At 43.3% G+C, this 18102-nt stretch overlaps 1 protein-coding gene across 2 annotated transcripts in view; it reads left to right on the forward strand.

Moving 5' to 3' along the window:
- map4k2 (mitogen-activated protein kinase kinase kinase kinase 2) overlaps positions 1-17831 on the forward strand; it is a 46874-nt gene extending 29043 nt beyond the window's left edge. For both annotated transcript variants that reach the window (XM_082524245.1, XM_082524246.1), the window contains 15 exons: positions 1295-1445; positions 5329-5498; positions 5671-5712; positions 6174-6258; positions 6727-6806; positions 10477-10537; positions 10617-10740; positions 10900-10958; positions 11043-11146; positions 12690-12867; positions 12956-13027; positions 13103-13189; positions 13272-13342; positions 13446-13501; positions 16307-17831. In XM_082524245.1, the coding sequence (XP_082380371.1) occupies positions 1295-1445; positions 5329-5498; positions 5671-5712; positions 6174-6258; positions 6727-6806; positions 10477-10537; positions 10617-10740; positions 10900-10958; positions 11043-11146; positions 12690-12867; positions 12956-13027; positions 13103-13189; positions 13272-13342; positions 13446-13501; positions 16307-16394 (1428 nt within the window). In that variant the 3' untranslated portion in view covers positions 16395-17831. The remainder of the gene's footprint in view (positions 1-1294; positions 1446-5328; positions 5499-5670; positions 5713-6173; positions 6259-6726; positions 6807-10476; positions 10538-10616; positions 10741-10899; positions 10959-11042; positions 11147-12689; positions 12868-12955; positions 13028-13102; positions 13190-13271; positions 13343-13445; positions 13502-16306) is intronic.
- Positions 17832-18102: the final 271 nt, after the last annotated feature.

Raw genomic sequence — 18102 nt, forward strand, 5'->3', positions numbered from 1 at the left:
TCGTTCTACTAACTTTAAAATTAAATTAGCCTTCCTCAAATTCTACGTTTGCCTCAGTACAGTACAGGTCATTTGTTCCAACCAGCCTCTAGGTGGCGTGGTTTTACAGTGGGTAACTCTTGTTCAGACCCCACCTGGGGCCTTTCTGTGTGGCACTGGTGCGCTCTCCTCCTGCCTCTTGGGGTTTCGCTGGGTAACTGGCTTCGTCCCAGTGTAAATACATGCACGTTAGATTAACTGGCAGTTCTAAATTTGCCATAGATGTAAAGGAGATAAAGAGCAAAGAAGGCTTACTTAGCCAGCTACTTAACCCCCTCAACCAGCTAAACCTACTCCCGTGTACTGACTCTGTAAATGCTCAGGAATGTCTCTGAGTGATCAAACCATGTGTGAGTCCAAATTTATTGTTGCTTGTCTAGCAACAGTTCAGTTCCAGTCCAGCAGGATCTAGTGTGTCAAAGGCAAAGTGGCTTCTTCATTATTTTCATTCCAATCTGATAATTATCAACACTATAATAGGACACTTCAAGGGAGGCCTTGAATGCCTAATTTAAGTCCAAAAACACGTGTTGAGTTTTTGGGGAAACTTGAATGTCCCCAGGAGAATAAGGATTTGGTGCAGCCTTCCATGACCAGGGTAAAAATTGCTTTATTCTTTCTGGATCCAAGATTGCATTAACTGCTGGGCTCTTCTTTCCTGTACCCTAGCACAGACCTTCACAGGGATGCTGGGGGCCAAGAGGCTCCTAGGGTGCCCTAATCTCCCAATCCAGAGGCACCTTCTCAGTTGTATCAACTAGGATGGCTCCTTAAGCCATCCTAAACCTTAAGAAACTTTCCCCCAAGGAGTTGACCACTGCCCAATCCATTTGCCACTGAATCCCTCTGGCCGCCTCCTGCAGGTGGTGGATCCAAAGGAGTGCAGGCTTCCTTTGGGGTGCTGCTGGCCAGGCACCATTGGCTGGGGCCCAGCCACCAGGCACTCACCCTTGACTACCCCCCTCCTCCCTAGCATTGGCTGCACCTCTCGTGGGGTTTTTAATCGCTTATCGTCTGGTCCAGTTGTAGCAGGGGTAAAATGCCCTCGACAGCTGAGGTCCTGGGAACACCCTCTAATGCCAGTGGAGAAGGGAGGAAACACCATGACTCACCACAGAGGCATTATTCCATCTGATGAACATGCAGAAATGTGTTCAGTATGAAACCATGGGAGCAACATTCCCATGCACATCAGCCTTGTCACATGCAGTAATGTGTATTTGTATTTAGTAACATGTTTGATGGTGTTTCTCAGGGAGGCAGAAAGAGCAGTGTGTTCAGTCCGTCTACGGCCTCACTGCCAGCCTTCAGCTCTTTGACTCCCAGCACAGAGGACAAAGATCTTACACCGAGACCGACCTGTACACTGGGCCCCGACAGCGCTGTCACAGCCGACTCCACCACAGGTACTCATCACAACATTAGACCTCAGCTTTGTCTGCCTTTAAACAGACGCTTTTTCTTTTAACTTCTGTTCTGTCCCATATAACGTTGCAGTTTCAGATGTTTGTATTAGACTATTTCAGACAGTGAGGAAAACATATGTGATCCCAGCGATGAAATCAGAGTAGCATCCGTTAACTGTGACCTTTGACCCCCCCTACGATCTTTATATAGAGAGTGTTGATCCATGTAGCAAATGTTTCTCCAAATCCCATTGTTATCAGTGTTTGTTCCGGGAATACCCAACCCACTCAGTCGAATGTTTCTCAGCATCCAAGCTAAGAAACATTAAAGGCGATTTGTAAATTTAGAGCTTTCCTTATATTGTTGGCAACTTGACGGCTTGTGTGGAGGGTTATATGTGGGCAGGCAAAAAGCCATCCTACAATCGGTTCAACATATATGCTATCAGAGATAGAAAATGGATACTATGCCACTATCTCTCAGTTAGTTAAGATGTCTGTGAAGGTTCTCAGTCATCCAGGTCATCGTAGTCAAAGGAGCTTGCAAAGAAAAGCGTCTGGACTTCTTTAAGTTGCTTGAAGACGTTTCACCTCTCATCCGAGAAGCTTCTTCAGTTCTAAGGTCAAATGGTCAAATGGTGACCATTGGTGGGGAGTCCCTTAACACCCACTCACATCCTGGGCCATCTGACCTCAGGAATTCGCATGATAAGGTGGGGCCAGGTTTCACAATGAACTCACCCGAAACTCTGGCTGATTGGGACCCACACCCAGTTTCACACCTTGGCTCAGGCGATTAGAGGATCATCAGGGGTCCTTTTGTCCCTCTGTGGGGGGAAACTCCCACTGGGTTTAAATCTGGCACTCTGCACCATTTGACCTTAGAACTGAAGAAGCTTCTCGGATGAGAGGTGAAACGTCTTCAAGCAACTTAAAGAAGTCCAGACGCTTTTCTTTGCAAGCTCCTCAGTTAGTTAAGATGAATAACTCTCCTGCCGTCATAGGTGGCGACTGATGAAAGCTTAGTGGCTCCTACACCTTTAGAGGCCTTAAAGGTCCAGTTTTTGGCTTTTGTACAAGAGACTTAGTTTAGAGCTCCCCAGTTCATCAACACTAATCCCTCTCTCACCTCTCGAGCCTCTGTCTGGTATAACAAGAAAGTATTTATTGGTAAGAAAGGGTTCAAGTGGGATGCGTGTGCTAGGGCAGGAATTCATCAGCTGGGGGATCTGGACCTTGATCTAATCTGAAGACTAACCCAGACCCTCCATCTAGTATCCAGGAGTTATTCCAGAACCTGCTGGAAATGTCAGAAAGAAGCCAGGATGTCAGTTCATATGCTGTATGCATGTGGAAAATACATGTTAACCTTATGAATGATCTTTTTCATCTTAATCTCTCTAAGACTCCAGCTTTGTGTGTCCTGGGTCTGTTACCTGACAGCATGAATCTGTCTGGAAGACAGAGGCTCTGGGTGCATCTGGCTGTTATGACAGGTTGCAGGATAATACTGCATCATCTAACTCTTGTTGCATATGAACAGGTCATGCACACAGTTAAGGGGAGAGATATCTTTAATCAGGTCTGGGGTCCCTTTTTGCCTTACATGATGTTCTGTCTCAGGTCGGTTTCTAGAATCAAAGCTGCAGAGCACTGCAGTCTCTGTGACTGTCCCAGAAAATGTTTCTCTTAATCAGGTTATTAATTCCTTTTATGTTATTACTAACAAAGTGCATATGTGTCATTTTCTCTATATGATTGCATATTCCCCTTTGCTTTGTACGCGAGAATGGGATATTTTTAGGGTGCTGAATCCAAAAATGGCAGCACGGTGGCACGGTGGTTAGCACTGTTGCCGCACAGCAAGAAGGTCCTGAGTTCAATTCCACCATCAGGCCGGGGTCTTTCTGCGTGGAGTTTGCATGTTCTCCCCGTGTTTGCGTGGGTTCTCTCCGGGTACTCTGGCTTCCTCCCACCGTCCAAAGACATGCAGCTTGTGGGGATAGGTTAAGTGGTTAATCCAAATTGCCCATAGGTGTGAATGTGCGAGTGAATGTGAGTGCAAATGGTTGTCTGTCTCTGTGTGTTGGCCCTGCGACAGACTGGCGACGTGTCCAGGGTGTACCCCGCCTCTCGCCCTATGACAGCTGGGATAGGCTCCAGCGCCCCCCGCGACCCTGAAAAGGATAAGCGGATGCGACTGGATGGATGGATGGATGAATCCAAAAATGTTTTTTTCTTTTGCAAAAAATCAGGGTGTTTTGTCTCGATCCCAAAGTTTCATCTTAAAGTAAGCAAAGTAAACTTTATTCGCAAAATCCCTTATGTTCCTTTGTTGACTTTTAACAGTGTATTCAGCACAAATCAAACCAAAGTTGTCTGGAGAAATGACACAACCTCTCGGAGCCATAAAACAGAACTAAAACACGAGTGTGGCTGATACAGCAAACAAAATCCTGAATGTTGAAGCATGACCAAAATCTGATAGCAGAGTGTTTATACTCATTCCTACTGCCACAGAAAACACGTCAAAACATGCTTATAGCAGCCAGTGAGAGTCCTTACCTTTCACTATGAACAAAATAAACCTGTTGGGACGTGACCGTCTGAGCTCCTCCCACTGCCAAACCCCCTACTGATACCCCTCAATTCCTCGCATTTTCTATTTGTATTTTTCTTGAGTCTCACGCTTAGAAATATTAAATAAATGTACGAAATCATTATTGGATATGGTTTTTTTAATCAAGTATAAAATCCAACATGATGGAATTTTAAAATATTCTTCCTGGTTTCAGGGAGTAAAAATCGATAAGAAACAGTCAACAAATCCTGTGCAGTTTTTTGGGTACAGACCCATATAACCAATATCACACTGCTGTGTTAAAGAGAAGAGGTCTAGGTGAGTGTAATCCACTTATATTAAACCTTGGGATGGGATATTTTACTATCTGAAATGTATCTGCATCGATATTTTGGCAGAAACAAACATCCACTGTATGTTGTGTGCATCTACTTCTTTTCTCTCCGGTGTCCAGTTTTATTCTCAGCTTTGCTGGATATAAACAATTTGCCTGCACATTATCCTTATAAGTTGCTTGATGGGTCTTTATCCTGTCTTCCTTCTCTCACCCCAACCGGTCGCAGCAGATGGCCCCGCCCCTCCCTGAGCCTGAGCCGGAGGTTTCTTCCTGTTAAAAGGGAGTTTTTCCTTCCCGCTGTTGCCAAAGTGCTTGCTCATAGGGGGTCATATGATTGTTGGGTTTTCTGTTTTATTTGTATTATTGTAGGTTTTTTTACCTTACACTATTCAGCACCTTGAGGCAAATGTTGTGATTATTTGTTGATATATACATTAAATTGAATTGTTCCAATGCGCCTGCATCAGCAGAGTTAGAGTGCAGAGCAGTTACACAGAATTAGACAAATGTAAGGACGAAAGTATCGTAGAAAACTCAAAACATAACATATAACACTTTAACAGAAAAGTAAATCACCTTCTAACTCCACAATATCATCACATAAAATAAAAAGTTATCTTCTACCTGGGATGTTGTATCTTGGCTCAGGCTTTTTGAACAACTGCTTAACGTTGTTAGTGTCTCCTCCTTGTGTGCCATCGTGATCTGGGTGTACTCGATGGAGTGTTTTTGCCTCAAGTGGTGAAACACGTTTGTTGTTTATTGTTTCCACCTTCAGCAGGAGCAGTTTTCTTGCATATTTTAGTCATCTTTGTACTTTGGTAGAGGTTGTTGTAATAATGCATATTGCAGTTACTGCAGACATGACTTCATGCATGCATTAACTTCAGCTATGACCGTAATAGTTCCACTTTAAGCTGACCAAGCTCACAATGAGTCCCACAAAAATCTCTTTCTCTTTTTAGCCTTGGCCAGGTGTTCAGCCACTCCGGACATCACAAAGGGCTGCAGTGAAACGTGTCGGCCAGCGGAGGGCGCTGTGCCAGCAGAGTTGGTTACTACTGCTTCCTCACCCAAGCGAGAGACCCCACTATCACCAGAATGGAGCACACTGAGGAGGAAGACGAAGGATGATGTAAGTGGAAGCCTCAGCATATCAGCCTGTGTGACTTGCTAACCTTATAACTTCCTAATGATTGGATCCTTTAAAGGTGTCGGACTACACACCGTGTAACAGTCAAAATGCTGATTTGTGACATTTACAAAAAATAATAACATTTGTTATGTGTAACCTTTGACATTTTTAGAGCGCTGATTGTCATGGCCTTCCTCCCACCCCTCAAGTCCATGTAAGTGTGAAGTTTAACATTTTACGGCCAAAGCTCTCATGACTAACATGATATGCTTCCTCACGTACAACCGTGTGTTTTAATGGCTGCGTCCTGCCAACGGATTCCACAAACCTCTGCACCTTCTCACTACTTCCTCACTTTTAGAGTAACTCTTGTGCAAACAGGTTTGTGATCTAAGGAGCTTTGAAAGACAAAGGGACGTTTCATCTCTTATCTGAGAAGCTCCTTCAGTTCTAAGAGCAGTAGGTGGAGAGTCCCAGATTTTAAGCCCTATTGGGAGACAAAGCTCCTCAGATTACCGTGACCTGGATGACTGAACAGAAAAAATTACTTGTGCAACTTTGAATAAAAGTATAACAGCCAGTTTGGTTTTGTTGGAAAGATAACATACCTAAACTGAAGAGTCAATCTAAACATGCCAGACCATACGTGATTCAGTTGCTCTGCTGCTTCTGTAGATGGGAGCCTGCTTCTCTAAAGTCTTCAATGGCTGCCCTCTAAAAATCAACTGCGCCGTCACCTGGATTTTTCCCAAAACAAGAGGTCAGTGGTTTGGTCTGTGGTTCTGTTTTTACTTCATAGTGGAGTAATGAGAGCCTTTTCTCAGAAATCTCACAGCAGCAGGTTTATAACAGGTTTATATTAATGTGAGCAGACAGTTCATTTATGCAAGGTACGATGAAAAGGAGACTTCTTGTTTGAAAGGAAAGCTGTAACTGACTTAAATGTGGCTGTGTTCTCTTTAAGATGGTCTTGTTGTGCAGAGATGCTCTTTGTTACGTGTGCACGTCCTTCAATGTGTCACAATGAATGTGATGTGGCACTGTAGTGGCCAGGTGCCTGCACACAGCATGGGTCATGAGCGTGCTGTTGCCTGACATTGTAGCACAAAGAGGCACTCTTAATGGGGATAGCAGCCAAAGTGAAAGCAGGTCTGGTGTCTGAACCTTGTGATGCGATGGTGTTTGGTGCTGATGGAAACTTCTTTATATAAACACTTTCCCTACTTAGATCAGTATCTTATTCTTGGGGCAGAAGAAGGCATCTACACACTGAACCTTAATGAACTTCATGAAGATACATTAGAGAAGGTAAGATCGTAATTCTCTCACATTTATAATGCTTTAACAGCCATGCTGTCCACTCCACTTAACTGGCCTGAATCCTTTATTACATGTCCTGTGTTTAATGAGCATAATTGGTAACATTTTAATGCTTTTCATTGCCCTCCATTCTGGTGAAGTTATTGGAAAGACGACTTATTTGCAAAGCACCAAGGGAAAGTCAGCAAAGCAAACTTTAGCTGTGCACAAAATTAGCCAACAACAAAACAGAATCCCAAAATGAGCACAGAGGCAGGAGCTATGTGTGGAAGACATGCTACATGCTACAAAACAGGGATTAGAACAAAGATGAACAGATGGGGATCAAGGTACAGGCTAAAATGATTGGACACAGATGACGGCGATGAGAGGAAAAGGAGGGAAGACGGACAAAAACACGACACACCAGAAAACTGAGCAACACATAGACGAGACAGAGGTCAGACAGGGGAAACATCAGGGCTACTAGTAACACAAGAACATTAGAAACTAGAGATGGACCGATCCGATATTACGTATCGGTATCGGTCCGATACTGACCTAAATTACTGGATCGGATATCGGAGAAAAATAAAAAATGTAATCCGATCCATTAAATGTCACGAAAGCACCTCACAAAACTTGCAACACGCCGTAACTCACCTCAGAACGTTAGCATGTCGAGCAGTATGCATCACGTGATAGAGCGGCTGTGGCATGCGGGACCTGTCGGTGGTCTGGATAGCACACACCCAGGACACCGGGTGTTTAAGCTGCTGCCGTCTGGCAGGAGGTTCAGGCTGCTGAGGTCCCGAACAAATAGACTCAAGGACAGCTTTTACAACAGGGCAATAGCCCTGATCAATGTAAATAGCTGACCTGACTGGATACCTCCCTGGACTTTTTAGGGGGAGGTAACAATGTTTAAAACAATAACAATAATATTTATATTTATAACAAGGTGCAATAATAATTAATGTGCAATAATAACAGTGTGCAATACACATACACTTCTTCTTCTTTTTTATACTAAGTTAATATACTGTGTTGTGTTGTTTGTTACGTTGTGATGTGTCATATCGTGTCGTGTTGTGTTATATGTAGTGCCGACGTAGGACAGTTTTTCCAATTTCATTGTACTACTGTACTATGTATGACTGTGCAATGACAATAAAGAGTTATCTTATCTTATTTGGAGCTTCGCTAGCAACCTGGCATTTCATCTCCGACAAAGTTATCCCGAGAGAAGTAAAGCAAGTGTGTAAGTCCATCTCTGAATGTTTGTAAAGCATTCCTGCGTTAAGCTTAACGAGCGACTGCCTCTCCTGCTGCTACTTCAATCATGAAACTGCTTAATGATCAGCTGATCGGCTTTTCTGTCGCGAGTCCGTCTCTCTTCTTTGTTTTTGGCCCACTTTGCACCAGAAAGAGGAAACCAGCGGCTGAACAACAGCAGCACGTTTAAGCTTGATAAGCTGTTGTTAGAATTTATTTAATATTACTTTCTACACCAGGATCTTTTTCTACGCAGCTGACGGCTGTAACTGTGCAGGGGCGGATCTAGCAAAGTTTAGCCAGGGGGGCCGATACGGCATGAACAGGGAAAAGGGGGCACAAAGACATACTTTTCTTTCTTATTCTCATTTAAAATGTCTGGCTGTTATTAAATAATTATCTGAATCTTACACCCAAAGTTTTAATCTGATGTAAAATGTATAGAAGTCCATTACTGTATATAGTAACTGTTAAGTCTAATATATATACCCTAGTAAGCTATAGTACATTTTCCTTTGGGAAGGTACCATCTGTGCAGTCTGCAATTTTGTTGAAGAAAGATGTTGAATCTATTTAATATTTCTTGAAAAATAATTGATTTCTGTGCATTTTTTTTCACACTGCATCAAATTAAGGTTGATTACGTCGATTAAGCATCATGAGGTGGAGCGTGAGGGGTGGTTCCCTATTTTTTATTTATTTATTTTTGTTGTTGCTGGGAGTTGGAACCCTATTAGTTAGGTTGCTTAATATTTACGCTAAGTACTCTTTAAAATACCAGAATAGGGAGGATGGTGTAGGTCTAAGTTTATTAGATTGATCAGTATTGCTAAGATAAGATAAGATAAGATAAGATGGAACTTTATTAATCCCTCGGGTGGGTTCCTCTGGGAAATTCGATTTCCAAAAAAGCACAGCACCGACAGAAGTTACAGAGTTATACACACACACATATATATAAATACAGAGACAATATAAATAAAATATACGAAGGGGATAAATATAATAAATAGGAATAAAAATAAAAATACAAGTGAATTGCACATTTCAAGTATTGAGTCTATTGCACCGTTGACTATTTACAAAAGTATTGCACAAAAGGTATTGTACAGTGAGGTGAAGAGGCACTACAGCTTAGTTGTTCCCTCCTTTGTCCACCTGTTTCCCCTCCCTCTCCCCTCCAGAGAGGAGTTAAACAGTCTGATGGCGTGTGGGACAAAGGAGTTTTTAAGTCTGTTAGTTCTTGTCTTTGGGAGAAGCAACCTGTCACTGAACAGACTCTTCTGGTTGTTAATGGCCGTGTGCAGAGGATGCCTGGCATTGTCCATAATGTCCATCAGTTTCTTTAATGTCCTTTTCTCTGCCACTGTCACCAGAGTGTCCAGCTTCATGCCGACCACAGAGCTAGCCCTCCTGATCAGTTTCTCCAGCCTGGATGAGTCCTTCTTTGCTGTGCTGCTCCCCCAGCACACCACAGCATGGTGTGCTGAACTATGAAAGATTTTTTTTGTATACAGTTATAACAGAATAGCTTTAGTGTAGTTGTTGTTTTAAACTTGAGTATGAACTTATACAAAATGCAGCAAGATATTTAAAAAAAACCAGTTTTGTTGATTAAAAAACACTATATCGGATTCATATCGGTATCGGCAGATATCCAAATTTATGATATCGGTATCGGACATAAAAAAGTGGTATCGTGCCATCTCTATTAGAAACACGAAGGAAAGTCAGCTAAGACTAATACTTTCACAATATCTTATACTGAAATGGGTCAAAGGTCAAGTGGCTATATTCATAAGATGCTCGACTATCCGTGCACAGACGTGCAGGAGGAATAACTCGGTCCAGCGCAGGTTAGGTCTGCAGCATAAGATACTATGACAATATAACCCCAGTAAGGAGCGACCTCCTTAAAACCAGTCTATGCTTAACACTGCAATAACACTGCAAACCCTAAATCTGGCAAACTTCTCCCGATGTTTCCACTGAAGGGGTTGGAAGTTAAAAAGCGCCGAAGGTTAGGTTTGGAGTAAATCATGGATGTGTGCATGTGAGTGTGTGCATGTGTGTGCACGTGTTTGTGTGCAGCTTGTAGTGCAAACGTGCGTGCAGAATTCATGCAGACATGTGTAACTGGTCGTTTTGAGGTAGAAAAGAGTGATGCGCGGTCAAGCTGGTAGTTGAAAGTGTCAGTCAGAGTAGAAGAGCATTGTGTAAAAATGCAAGTAATAACAGCAAAGTGCAAGTCATTAATCGCATCACCCTGAAAAACCTGAGTAAGGAGTGCAGCTCCTGATGAAAGGAGGAGCACTGAAAACCAGGAAATGATGTTTCTGGAACAGTCTGATGACTGAAGCTGGATGTTTGAAGTCTCAGTGAACTGCTTGTCTTTTCCCCACAGCTCCTCCCTCAGCGATGTATATGGCTATATGTTATGAACAATGTGCTGATGTCCGTATCAGGTAACAAACAGCGTGACACAAACGGAGAACATTGTGTCCACTCGATAATATGCTGCTCTAAAAAGGCTCCATCCTGCAGGCAAGTCGGCCCAGCTTTACTCGCACAGCCTGCCAGCTCTGTTTGAACAGAAAGGACATCTGCACAAGAAACACAGCAGCCTGTCGCTCAGCACCAACCGCCTCACTGAGCGGATCAGTCTCAGGTACGACACGCCATCACAGATGCAGGGAAACAGGAGCTGTAGGTGCAGCAGTGTTAATAATGTCATGTATGATGCTACCACCTGATTTTGAGGAAGGAGGATACTGTAAACCCAATTTTGTCTGCTTGTTCTGACCTGGATATTCTCTGTTGGCCACAGAAAGTTTGCCATATCTGTAAAGATTCCTGACACTAAAGGTTGTAGGAGGTGCAGTGTAGGTAAGCAATGCAGAGTTACTCTGGTCAGTCTGTTTGTTCACAGAGAACAACTGCAGACACTTAGTCCTGCTCTCTCTGTTTCAGCAAGAAACCCATACACAGATAGCACATTTCTGTGCGGGGCTGTCCCATCTGGCCTGGTTTTACTCTTGTGGTATGAGCCTCTTCAGAAGTTCATGCATCTAAAGGTTTGTACAGATATGTCGAACTTGCCACCTGAATAAATGTCTTCCTTTCTAACTCTACCCCGATTTCCACAATGCAAACCAGCCATTAGACCTGAATTACATAAAAGTAGACAGACAGCATATCAAAATCTGAAGCATGTCATTGTTTTTTTTAATAACATATGCATACTTTTTATTCAAGCCCAACAAGATTTTAGAGACTAAATAAAAGAAACGTTGTATAAACGCCGTCCAAAAACACCAACAGCACCTTCTCTGGGTCCAAGCTCGTGTAACTGAATGGTTACCATGTGTTTTCTGTGCTACAGGAACAGTGTTATCAGCACACAGTTCAATGCCAGCATGCACCATTAGATCACATAGCACAGATAATTGACAGTTTTTTGTGAATGTCTCGCACATTTCATGAAGATAATGTATGTACTGTGAGAACAGAGCTCTGTGTTAAGCCTGTCTGCAGTCCTAACACAGTGCTGCTTGGAGAAACACGCCTGTGCCACAACATTATGGAAAAGTGGCATCAGTCCAAAGACGTGCAGTTAGGGGACAGGTTCATTGGAAACGCTAAATTGCCCATAGGTGTGAATGTGTGCGAATGGTTGTCTGTGTCTATGTGTTAGCCCTGCCACAGACTGGGACCTGTCCAGGGTGCACCCCGCCTCTCGCCCTAAGACAGCTGGGACAGGCTCCAGCCCCCCGCCACCCTGAAAAAGGATAACCGGAAGCAGACGGATGGACGGATGATTGGATGGATGGATGGATGGGTGGATGGATGGATGGATGGACGGACGGATGGATGGATGGACGGACGGACGGACGCATGGATGGATGGATGGACAGCTGGATGGATGGGTGGATGGATGGATGGATGGATGGATGGATGGACGGACGGCTGGATGGATGGATGGATGGATGGATGGATGGATGGATGGATGGATGGATGGACGGACGGATGGATGGACGGACGGATGGATGGATGGACGGACGCATGGATGGATGGATGGACAGCTGGATGGATGGATGGATGGATGGATGGATGGATGGATGGATGGATGGACGGACGGATGGATGGACGGACGGATGGATGGATGGACGGACGGACGGACGCATGGATGGATGGATGGATGGGTGGATGGATGGGTGGATGGATGGATGGATGGACGGCTGGATGGATGGATGGATGGACGGACGGACGGACGCATGGATGGATGGATGGATGGATGGATGGATGGACGGCTGGATGGATGGACGGATGGATGGATGGATGGACGGATGGATGGATGGATGGATGGATGGACGGACGGATGGATGAGTGGATGGACGGCTGGATGGACGGCAGGATGGACGGACGGACGGGTGGATGGATGGATGGGTGGATGGCATCAGTTTATCTTTAATCTCAAGATTTACTAATCATACAAGAATTCTGTTGTGCTGTTTTGGACGGTTGTATGAACAGGTTCAGCTCCGGTTTAACAAGCATCACTTAACCATCATGAGAATTTATTTAGTTTTTCTTGTTTCCTTGGTGACTGTTTCACAGCAACTCGCCATCAGACTCCCAGATTCTCTTCCGATATTTGAACTGCTGGTGTTGGCAACAGATGAGTTTCCTCAGCTGTGTGTTGGAGTGAGAGACTGTAGTAATGATAAACCACCAACCGGCCAACAGCTCAGGTTTGATATTATAGAGCTGAACGGCGCTCCTGTTCCAGTGCCAGGTAGGACCGTTTCTGAATTTCTCTGCTGACTTCCTGAAGCTTCAAGCTTCAACTTGTTTCAACAAGCTTCCTTGTTTCCGTGCGTCAGGAGATAGTGGAGCACTCAGAGCCGTGCAGGTAACCCAGCTGGACCGAGACACTGTTCTCATCACCTTGGAAAGTAAGTCCCCTCGCATATTGTGAATCCTTCAAATGTCTTTCATGCTCATTCTCAATCTGTGTACCGTTTGGACAGGAACTGTAAAGATCGTGAACCTGCAAGGACTTCCATCCAGACAGCTGGCTGCAGAAATAGTCTTTGACTTCCCCATTGAAACACTAGGTAGAAATGATGATGTGACAAACAAAGTGAATGAGAGCTGATGTGTGTCCTGAAAGCTGAGTGACACCTCCTGTTCTGTCAGTCTGCTTGCAGGATAGTGTGCTGGCGTTCTGGAAGCATGGCCTCAAAGGGAGGAGTTTCCATTCAGATGAGGTGATGAACTAGTAAATTCATCCAACGTTGGCTGAGCTCGTATCATGTGCTTATCATATTTGTTCTAAGTCATTACACATGTGAATTTTCACTTTATGTGCAGGTAACACAAGAAATTACAGATGAGAGTCGTGTGTTCAGAGTTCTGGGAACAAACAGGTATGTTAACTGTATGCTGACAAGAACTATCAATCACTGTGAGAAACTAGTAATCCTAGTACATCAGAAGTAATCAGGATAGTATTTTTCTTGATACTATTGTTAATAGACCTGGAAGTGATTTTCAGAGTAGCATGTGGAAGTAGCATGAATACTGCTAGCATTAATGGTAGCATTAAAGCAGGAGTCACACTAGAGTGTTTGTTCTGTTGGTTACTCAGATCCAAGGATTTAGGAAATGCAGCCTATGTGTTTGCATGCAGCCCTCCAAAGAAAAACAGCCATTAAAGTTACCAACTACCGTCTACCTGACACTTTGTACAGAAAACTACTTTCCTTAGTGCTAATTTTCTTTATGCTAGTGCCAAATCACAACAATAGTCACTTCAAGACACTGTATATTGTAAGGTAAAGGCCCTGCAATTATGGTGCACAAAGGTGAAAAACTCCCTTTTAGCAGGTGAAAACCTGAACCAGGCTGGGGGAGGGGCGGGCATCTGCTGCGATTGGTTGGGGGGGTGAGAGGAGGAAGACGGGACAAAGACAATCTGGGGAAGAGAGCCAGAGAATATTCTCAACTAATGATTGAATGCAGAGAGGTGTATAAACAGATAGTGAGTGAAAAGGGTGACTGAAGAAGAAACACATCAGGGGAACCCGCCAGCAGCCTAGACTTAGGCTAACTAAGGGAGGATTCAGGGAAGAAAGGAAAGTTTGAAGCCTAATGTTAAAAGTAGAGAGGGTGTCCGTCTCCCAAACCCAAACTGGAAGCTGGTTCCACAGAAGTGGTGGCTGTAGCTCAGGTGGGGGAGCAGGTCACCTACTCCCCGTCTACATGCCAGATATCCTGCATGAAAGTTGCTCTCCAGTGCATCCGTCAGAGTATGAATGGGTGTGAACGGGTGAATGAGGCAAGCTTTGAGTGCTCAGAGTAGAAAAGCACTATATAAGAACCGGTCCATTTACCATTTACCAAGAGGGGCCTGGAAATCGAAGGGTCTGGCTCCCATTTTACTTTTAAATACTTGGAGCGAAGTGCTCTAATGGGGTGATATGGTACTATAAGGTCATTAAGATAAGACAGGGGCTGATTATTCAAAACCTTTTATGTGAGGATTTTGAATCTTTTATTCTGGAGCCAATAAATGTTCTGTTTCTAGTCCCTGTCAGGACTCTCGCTGCAGCATGTTGGATTAACTGAGAGCTTTTAGGACATCCTGATAATAACCTCAGCACTTCCTTTTGATCATTTTTTTGGGAGGAGGGGACATTAACACCAGGTTTTCTCAAACAATTGACACACAACCTGTGAAAATGAATAATTTCAGTAACTACAAGTGTGTGTTTACATTTGGATCGTATAGATATCTGGCATTAAAGCTCAGTCTTCAGAAAATGTCCTTTTCTTTTTGATTTCTTTCAGAGCAGTCTGGAATTGATTTTTGACTAAATAATTAAAACTAATAATAATATATTACTATATTATATTACTAACAAATCCAGGACACCCCTGTTGATCCAGTAGCTCTTAATGAAGTTTGTAATAAGAATCGTGGTGAGTTCATTAGAAATATTTCACAATTTCTTTTTTAAATCAGTCATTACTGGAATCATCTGAAGTGCAAAAACAGTGGGATTATATATGAGAAGGACGGACTCAAAGACTGTCGTGTATCACATATATATTACATCGATGTCCAAAATCAATGCATCATTAATGAAACTGAAACAAAAGTACTGAATTTCATGTGGAAGACCAAACCTCAGCATTCAGGAAAGTCTTATACAGGAGCAAAGATAATGGACGTTACCCGGAGTTTTCCACTGTGAAACCAGGAATAACATCTTAAAAATGTTGTTGGATTTCTGTGATCTAAATCAGCGGTCTCCAACCTTTTTTTGCGCCACGGACCGGTTTATGCCCGACAATTTTCACGGACCAGCCTTTAAGGTGTTGCGGATAAATACAACAAAATAAAAGTAGTATTGGTACCGAAAAAAAGAAGATTTATTCATAACACACGTGAAAAGACCCGGAAAACCGAGTTAACAATCAAAACGATAACGAAATAACGCTGAAAACCGATAAAAACCCTGAATACCACACATTTCACACCTGAGCCTCAACTCTCGCGGCCCGGTACCAAGCGACTCACGGACCGGTACCGGTCCAAGGCCCGGGGGTTGGGGACCGCTGATCTAAATCATTGTCAGCCTGGCAGGCAAATAGCGTGGACACCAAGTTTGTGAACGTGATAACCTGAGAACAAAGACATGTAGGATTTTAAATCGGTACCATAGGTGTGTCTACTGGGAGGCTGAGGCTTGGCGCTGGTGGCTGCCAGTACTAAGTATTATTATACAACCCTTATTTTAGTTGATCTTATCTTCTTTCCTTGTGTTTCAGTTAGTTTTTACTCAAACTGGGTGTAGAAGGAATCCCTGCAAAGGTTTCTTTTTCTTCTGTGTTATGTTTTATGTATTTCTCAGCTCTTTGCTTCCTTTTTTCTACTTTAAACTTGTTTGTATGCTGTTGTGTAAATGTTCACACTTATCATAAAGTTTAAAAAAGTAGTAGGCGTGGTGATGAGCAGGAACAGGAGTAAAACTCCAGTAAGTGTACCAGTACTGTACCAGTGTGTAGCATTAAAGTCAAACTACAGTGGTTGTAGTATCAGTAGAGTAGTGTTAGTACTAGAGGTGGGAGGAGTAGAAGCAGGTGGAGGCACTGGCTTTAGGTTAGTACTGCCTTTCTCTGGCTCTCCTTTACAACTCATCTCCTTCTCATTTGCTGACAATGTGCAGAGACATCATCCTTCAGAGCACACCGACTGATGACCCGTCAGCACTGAGCAGCCTGTACATCCTGACAGGACACGAAAGCAGCTACTGAGAGAGGACACGGGGCTCATTCGACGGTGTTCCCAAAGAAAAGCACAGCCTGTCTGTAACTGTGGGGTGGAAACGATGCTCTGTTTCACTGAGGCTGTGCCAGGAAACGGTTCAATGCTGGGAATGACAAATGTTAGGAAGGTATCCTGCTGACTGTCCAGCCTTCACCTGTACACAAGACACCTGTCAAGGTCCTCGCTGGGGTTATAGTTGATAAAGCTTTCTAGCTTTTCTTGTCTATTCAGCTTACCTGCTTAAATCAGACCTTTCTGTTAAAGCTAATGCAGACTCCACTGATCCGCCCGCTCAGTGTGGACGGGAGAATAACCTGAACATGGCCTCTGGGACATCATCGTACTGATGTTATGAAGCGCTCAGTCAGGTTTTCTTCTTGATCAGACTGAGGGGCAGACTGAGTGTGTTTTGGTGCCTCAACATTCAGTCATATTCTGTAAAGCCATTTTCTGTCTGCATGCTGCACATAACCTCTTTGGACCAGAGTGCTGTGACACCTACACCTTACACCTGCAGGAGCTGCTCGGCCATAGAAAGCTGCTCTGTGAAGTGCACGGCTTTTTTGCCAGTGTTGATTTTATGGGTTTAATGTAATAACTAATTTTTCACATCATCGTCTGAGTCGTAATCCCAACGAGGAAACCTGGAATGTAAAACTTGATGGACGCTCCAGCTGAAGAGTGAAGTGTCAGACTTTTAATGGATCTTTCAAGCATTAGCGTACTTACAATGGCAGAAACAGTGCCACGTCTAAAGCATAGGAGCCATCTTCATCTCATGCTTCCCATTTCATGCAAGTTTCTTCTCATCCTCAGATGGACAGAATTTGGTTTGCTGACTTCATTCAGTCACACCATACTAGAGCATAAAAAGTGGAAATAAACTGGCCAGTAAGAAAGTGTGATGCTTGAAAGTATAGCGTAAGGACAGCAGCAGCACTGCATTTACAGCTGATATGATGACTTCAGCATCTTTAAAGAACTGTGAAGGAATTATCAGTGCTAACACAACCTTAAGCACGTGATGTGACCGTATACACTGCTTACACTTTCAGTATCCTTACTTAAAGAGAACATCTCAGAAAAAAGTACAGTTAGCAAGAAGCTTTGAGAACAAGGCAGTGTTATTGTATGCTAACCACCGTGGTGGTGTAGCTTGTCCTGATAAAAAGTGAATGTGGTCACATTATACTTGTTAACTAAAATGAAAAAATAAAATAATTCCACTACATGGGTAAAGATATTTATGATATTTATGGAAAGGATACTATAAAAGTAACACTGGCCTTTCCATGAGAGAAACTTGAAGTACAGTATGCATGTTGAGATTAATGTTTGTTTAATATGTTTTTGCTACTATGTGAAGATGTGATGTTATTAACAACACAGAATAGACAGAAATAAAGATTTTCATATCTCTTGGAGTTTTATGAAGAGTTTGTTGGGTTGTTCTTCTTTGAATGTGTGGATCGATGCTTCTGCGATTTATATCTTAATCCTTCAATTTGTAAAAAACATTTTGAATTCCGTTTGAGAAGATAAATGAAGGTTCTTGCGTTCAAGTGGAGGCTCTAGCAGACTGAGAAAGTAACTGCATAACTGGTCAAAGGAGCTTGTAAAGAAAAGCGTCTGGACTTCTTTAAGTTACTTGAAGACGTTTCACCTCTCATCCGAGAAGCTTCTTCAGTTCTAAGG

Source organism: Aulonocara stuartgranti (genome assembly GCF_965226115.1).
Source record: "Aulonocara stuartgranti genome assembly, chromosome: 3".
NCBI lineage: Eukaryota > Metazoa > Chordata > Actinopteri > Cichliformes > Cichlidae > Aulonocara > Aulonocara stuartgranti.